We start from the raw sequence: 6815 nt of genomic DNA on the forward strand, positions 1-6815 counted from the left end.
AGAGGGGACACCACTTTAATATTAGATGGGATGGCTGTCACCCAAGACACAGGCAAAGAAAAAGATAAAGAAAGGTGACAGTCTTTCTACTGCAGTGGAATTCTATGTCTGCCTCTACCTACTCTAATGAAGACCAAGAGCCGAAACACATTCGTTTTTACTTTTAACAATAAACAAGCTTTTGTATCAGGAGTTGCTAAATCTCCTCTATACCTACCTCAATCAAATGTATTTTATTCTAGAAAGCCCTTTTTACATCATTAGTTGTGACCTAAGTAGATAACAAGGTTCACCCTAACTACAATGACCACTATTATTTTTGATTTCATTGAAAATACTGACCTGGCCTTTGATTGTGTAGTCAGCGAGGATATTGAGCAGCTTGTAGAATACCTCAAACCAGGGCAGATAGCTGCAATAAAGTAAATACAGAGAATTTCAGGGTAACAATCTCTATGAACTGATGTGTCTAATGCATTATAAATGAATTTATAACAACTTCCTCACACATCATTATAGCGCTTATCTTTTGTCATTGGTAAATAAAATGTTTCCTATCATCATTGTTTGGTTATATTTCACTTATTGTCATCCCTTGTACATCTCCCTGGTCCCATCCCACACCATGGAAAGAAATGTGAACAATAGGGGAAATAGCTGTCATCAAGACAGTTATATCTAAGCGTGAAAGAGAAGGGAGGGAGGACCGAACAGTGGTGTGTTCTCTCCTCTCAAGTGGTTCTTACTCACTGAGTCATGCAGCTGTGTGTGTGTGTGTGTGTGTGTGTGTGTGTGTGTGTGTGTGTGTGTGTGTAACAACATCCAAGAAGGAGCTGCACTACAGGATATAGACCTCCACCAGAGGACAAGCAGCAGCTACGCAAGGAGAGACTCAATACCTGAAAGGTCCAACCACCACTCACCCCTGCCCAAACTGCACCAAAATATGTGGCTCCCGGATTGGCCTCTACAGCCATCTGAAGACCCACAAATAGAAGACCCCATGGAGGACAATCATACTCTTACTCGAGTGATCACTGATGATGATGATGTGTCTGTGGGTGCGTGGCCAGCAATAAGCATTCAGTGAGTATCCTTTAGGAGACCGGCTCGTCCAGAATACAGAACAAGAGCCGTACTCTCCATCTCCTCCTGTGGCCCTGAGGGTGACCGAGTGAAATAGAGAAAGAAGAGAGGTGTTGGGGTAGTGTAGGTGAAGAGAGAAGAGGAAGAGAGAAGAGGGAAGAGGAGGAGAGAAGAGGAAGAGAGAAGGGGAAGGGGAAGAGAGAAGGGGAAGAGAGAAGAGAGAAGGGGAAGAGGAAGAGAGAAGAGGAAGAGAGAAGGGGAAAAGAGAAGAGGGAAGAGGAGGAGAGAAGAGGAAAGAGAGAAGAGAGAAGGGGAAGAGGGAAAAGGGGGAAGGAGGTAGCCAAAGGTAAACGAAAGATGTCTGATAGAAGCCAGCAACCCTCTCTCTCTGCCACACGTCCCGGTCCTCCGAGCGACATCATCGGAAAGTCCTCAGCCCTAATTAGAATGTCTCGACAAGAGACACACCACCGGCTGAGGCTTGTTGCTTCGCCGAGTGAGACCGGGACGGGCTTGGCGGCACGCTGAAATGTCACAGTTCCCTCATTACGGAGACAGGTTTAACGGGCGAGCTGCCGGCAACGGTAATTTGACTGGGCTCGTTTTTATTTACATTCGGAGCGACTGGCGAGGTGGCTGATTGCGAGGCTACACCTCCTCCTCGCCTTTAATTGCGACCGGCAGTCGGCCGTGAATGTGCCCGCCAAGAAGTGCTCTCTCCAGCGGCGGACTTGCTCATTACCGTAGCGGACATTGCCACAAGCTTCACCAACCCTCCCCTCTCCCACCACCCCCCGTTCCCCTCCCCTCGCTCCAGATCCCACCGCCTACACCAACTGTCTCCCTGACAACTTTGTGCTTAATCCCCCTTTGGCCTTCATCCAGGTCGTATTCAAAGATTATATTTCTGTATTTAAATTCTATGAAAAGAGTGCAACTTTGGTTTTTATCAATACAGAAAACAGCAGAGAATAAATGAGTTTTGCCCATCTAGCAGTGCAGATCCGCTCATCTTAAGTTTGAGATGGCTTTAAAACTACAACAACACTTTTGCCCTTTTCATGCTCTGCCAGTATGGATATACTGTGGTACCTGTCTTGGTATCGATTACCAGTAGTGTTGACCGCTAAAAGCTGGAGAAGACCTGGGCAACATTAAGTGTATCAGAGTTTATTGGCATAAAAGCAACCAAGCAGAAAAGCCTCTAAACTAATTCGACAAACCAGATTGTTGGTTCACCCACAATTTAAAAACAAATACTAAATCTGAGATTATTGTGGGGGCTGTTTGAGAAGGTTTGAATCCTAAGCAACCTGCCTACAAATAGTTTGAAGTACAATATCAACAGAGCTACTGTAGTAGGTCAAAGCTGTGTGCTGGAAAACCTTGGTAAAGCATGGGTGGAATAGGCATTTCCTTTCTTTTTCGACTTCTTACTTTCCACTTAAAACATAATTTTTTGTTTTTAATAGCATTAAGGCCTTATCAGATACATCATTATCATAAACAAAAACAGGCCGGCTTTACTGGAAAACCCACTTGGGAATTAAACTGCAAAGAATTCCTAAATGACCTAACAGGTGTCAGTTGCATTCTATGTAGTTATAATCAAGCCTGTGTGACTCAACAACATTAGCTGTGGGGAGGATCAGTCCTCAAGCAGATCCCAAGAGAGATTACTCATCACGGCAAACCACCTCCGCTACACAGAGGCTTTCAACAAGTCAGAAAAGTTGGAACTCTTAAATTTTCTACGGCTACAGTAGCCTTTCCTGTTGCCTTCCTTTTCTCCCTCCCTCCCTCCCTCAGTCCCATGCAGAGCTGTGAGCAGTATCTAGCTGGCGCAGCCAAGGCGTGATGCGATATGTTACCCAAGTCTACGTGTCTCACTCCCTTCCCAACCCCCCCTGTCTGTGCGCATGTGTCTGTCTGGGGAAAAGGCCTGGTTCGATCTTCTCACGGCAAGCCAAAGCCACACGGAATACACATACTTTTCTCCCCAGTGGCTTTAACCCTGGTTCCCGACCAGCTTTTGAATCTGTTTATAGACGTGTGGGAGAGGTGTTTTTTTATACAAAGCTGCAAGGTGCTCTGGTCGGGTCTATTTGTAATAAAAAAAATAAAAAAAGATACGCTAAAATATGCCATGCATTTTTTAATTGAGTGAAAAAAGGGGGAGGATTTTAGTATGGAGGATACGAGGTAAGTATGTGACCTGCATGCACAGCAGCAACCGATTCTGTTATGGGTGCAGAGTTTATGTACCGGGGGCCGCTCGCGGGTTCTTTAGTATTCTGCATTTCATTAGCCCAGATGAGCGCTCAACATCCTTGACTCTGCGAGCGGGATCAGTGTTGGGAGCTAGGATTATTCCAAGCTCTACACCCTCCTCCCCTCCACCCCTCCCGACCTCAGCTACTGCCTCTTAATGAGGCCTGGCCATGAATCCATTACTCATTAATGTGGCAGAGAGCATCAACAATGGCCCATGATAGAAATGCAGAGGGGTTATGATAGGTTTGGCCAATGATCACTGGAATGCAAAAAGCAGCGGTGGTGGAGTAGCATGATATTAGGAATCAAATCCTAATGTGCAGCCGGGTATCAGTTTATACGTGTCACATTGTGACGCATTTGCAAAAAGATACGTATGACAATGAGCATCAATGAGCTTTGCAGCCAACCGCTGCTAGGTTGTTCGTTCGAGTCTGTTCGAGGCGCAAACATAAAACTGTATTAATTAAAGTAATCTTCGTTGTGATTTTGACGTTGTTTGTTGTCCTTTTGGGAGCATACATTTACTTTTATGTGGGAGGCTAGTTAGCTACATAAGGGAAAAAAGTGGATGGATGGATGCTAGATTTGAATCCTAAGGGGTCGAATGACTCTTGAGGATGAAGCTTTCCTCTTATTAAAGAAACAGCCATGTCGGCAGATTTGTGTCTAATTAGCATGTCAATAGACGGTAAATAGAATAAAGTCATGTTTTTCTCCTCCCGATGACACTGCGGAGGTGTATGTGTAAGGCGCTGTATAAGATCATATAACATGGTTCTGAAGCCATTTTAACTGCCTTTAACAGAGTAAATTTATTGCATAGAAATATCAGTTTATATTTCAATAATTACACACCACGGCTGATGAAAACAGAGCGAGAGTAGATTTAATAAAACCTCTTGCTTACTTTGTAGAGAATGCTTTGTAGATAGTGAAGGTCAACAGCACTATGCCACAGTAGACCAAACGGCATACGCCACAGCAAAACACTCCCTGTGTTTCAATTCAGTACTTTTGTTGACAGTCTACAGGATAAAGACGGCAAAGACAATTAACATTTTCAACCCAAAACCTGAATGACCTCTTGATTAAATAATAAGGTAACCCACCAGGGTTAAATAATAAGGTAACCCACCAGGGTTAAATAATAACGTAACCCACCAGGGTTAAATAATAACGTAACCCACCAGGGTTAAATAATAAGGTAACCCACCAGGGTTAAATAATAAGGTAACCCACCAGGGTTAAATAATAACGTAACCCACCAGGGTTAAATAATAAGGTAACCCACCAGGGTTAAATAATAAGGTAACCCACCAGGGTTAAATAATAAGGTAACCCACCAGGGTTAAATATTAACGTAACCCACCAGGGTTACATAATAAGGTAACCCACCAGGGTTAAATAATAAGGTAACCCACCAGGGTTAAATAATAAGGTAACCCACCAGGGTTAAATAATAACGTAACCCACCAGGGTTAAATAATAAGGTAACCCACCAGGGTTACATAATAAGGTAACCCACCAGGGTTAAATAATAAGGTAACCCACCAGGGTTAAATAATAACGTAACCCACCAGGGTTAAATAATAAGGTAACCCACCAGGGTTAAATAATAAGGTAACCCACCAGGGTTAAATAATAAGGTAACCCACCAGGCTCCAAAAAACCTGCAAAAATCCATTAAGATTTATTTTTAATATAATTTGATTAGCTGCTATTAGCTTCCTTTTTCTCCAAAGGTCCGTTTTTCATTTGCCTAGCCAGATTTGGAGAAACATCTGTTTAGCTAAGCTTTATGGGTGACTGTGTTAAAGAATGCCATGCGAGGGAAGCTAAAGTGCTGCTGGAAGTTAATTGACTCATTTGAACTGGGACATCTGCTCGTCGTTTGTTAGCCGCAGACGCTTTTGTGTTCTCTAGGAATAACGACACATGCCTGACGAAGGATTAAAGGGGGGAAAGTATCACACGTACCCAGAAAGCATATACCCCTTCATAAGATCGCTGAGCAGTTGTCTTGGGATTGTGGTGCTGGGTGAAGACTTGTATTGACAGCTCGTAGTCAATGGTAAGATGGAGAAGAATGTTAAGCATTACTTCTGTGATATTTTACATCAGGGGATATTAAATAATATTGAATTGAACTCCAATGACTTGAGAGGTCAAGGAAGAGGTGGAAGAAGACATGGAGGAAGAAATGAAGTCAAGAGTCAAGGTCCAAGAGAGGGAGCAGTTGTGACAGCGGTTTGCCTGCATGGTGACATCTCTATCATGCTCTCAGAGTCCTCCGCATCTACATTCTGGACAGGGCTTTCTTATAATAACCGCACAATGTCCCAGGGCTTTCTTATAATAACCGCACAATGTCCCAGGGCTTTCTAATAATAATCACACAGTGTCCCAGGGCTTTCTATATAATAATCACACAGTGTCCCAGGGCTTTCAGACAGCAACCACACAATGTCCCAGGGCGTTCTTATAATAACCGCACAATGTCCCAGGGCTTTCTTATAATAACCGCACAATGTCCCAGGGCTTTCTTATAATAACCGCACAATGTCCCAGGGCTTTCTTATAATAACCGCACAATGTCCCAGGGCTTTCTTATAATAACCACACAATGTCCCAGGGCTTTCTTATAATAACCGCACAATGTCCCAGGGCTTTCTATATAATAATCACACAGTGTCCCAGGGCTTTCAGACAGCAACCACACAATGTCCCAGGGCTTTCTTATAATAACCACACAATGTCCCAGGGCTTTCTTATAATAACCGCACAATGTCCCAGGGCTTTCTTATAATAATCACACAGTGTCCCAGGGCTTTCAGACAGCAACCACACAATGTCCCAGGGCGTTCTTATAATAACCGCACAATGTCCCAGGGCTTTCTTATAATAACCGCACAATGTCCCAGGGCTTTCTTATAATAACCGCACAATGTCCCAGGGCTTTCTTATAATAACCACACAATGTCCCAGGGCTTTCTTATAATAACCGCACAATGTCCCAGGGCTTTCTATATAATAATCACACAGTGTCCCAGGGCTTTCAGACAGCAACCACACAATGTCCCAGGGCGTTCTTATAATAACCACACAATGTCCCAGGGCTTTCTTATAATAACCGCACAATGTCCCAGGGCTTTCGATATAATAATCACACAGTGTCCCAGGGCTTTCAGACAGCAACCACACAATGTCCCAGGGCTTTCTTATAATAACCACACAATGTCCCAGGGCTTTCTTATAATAATCACACAGTGTCCCAGGGCTTTCAGACAGCAACCACACAATGTCCCAGGGCGTTCTTATAATAACCACACAATGTCCCAGGGCTTTCTTATAATAATCACACAGTGTCCCAGGGCTTTCAGACAGCAACCACACAATGTCCCAGGGCGTTCTTATAATAACCGCACAATGTCCCAGGGCTTTCTTATAATAAT

General features: G+C 43.8%; 1 protein-coding gene across 5 annotated transcripts in view; it reads right to left on the bottom strand.

The window, feature by feature from the left end:
* The window catches only part of dennd1a (DENN/MADD domain containing 1A), a 152760-nt gene that overhangs the window by 60819 nt on the left and 85126 nt on the right, over positions 1-6815 (bottom strand). For all 5 annotated transcript variants that reach the window (XM_071351864.1, XM_071351866.1, XM_071351863.1 and 2 more), the window contains exon 6: positions 343-412. In XM_071351864.1, the coding sequence (XP_071207965.1) occupies positions 343-412 (70 nt within the window). The remainder of the gene's footprint in view (positions 1-342; positions 413-6815) is intronic.

The sequence above is a fragment of the Salvelinus alpinus genome, chromosome 18 (genome assembly GCF_045679555.1).
Source record: "Salvelinus alpinus chromosome 18, SLU_Salpinus.1, whole genome shotgun sequence".
Classification (NCBI taxonomy): domain Eukaryota; kingdom Metazoa; phylum Chordata; class Actinopteri; order Salmoniformes; family Salmonidae; genus Salvelinus; species Salvelinus alpinus.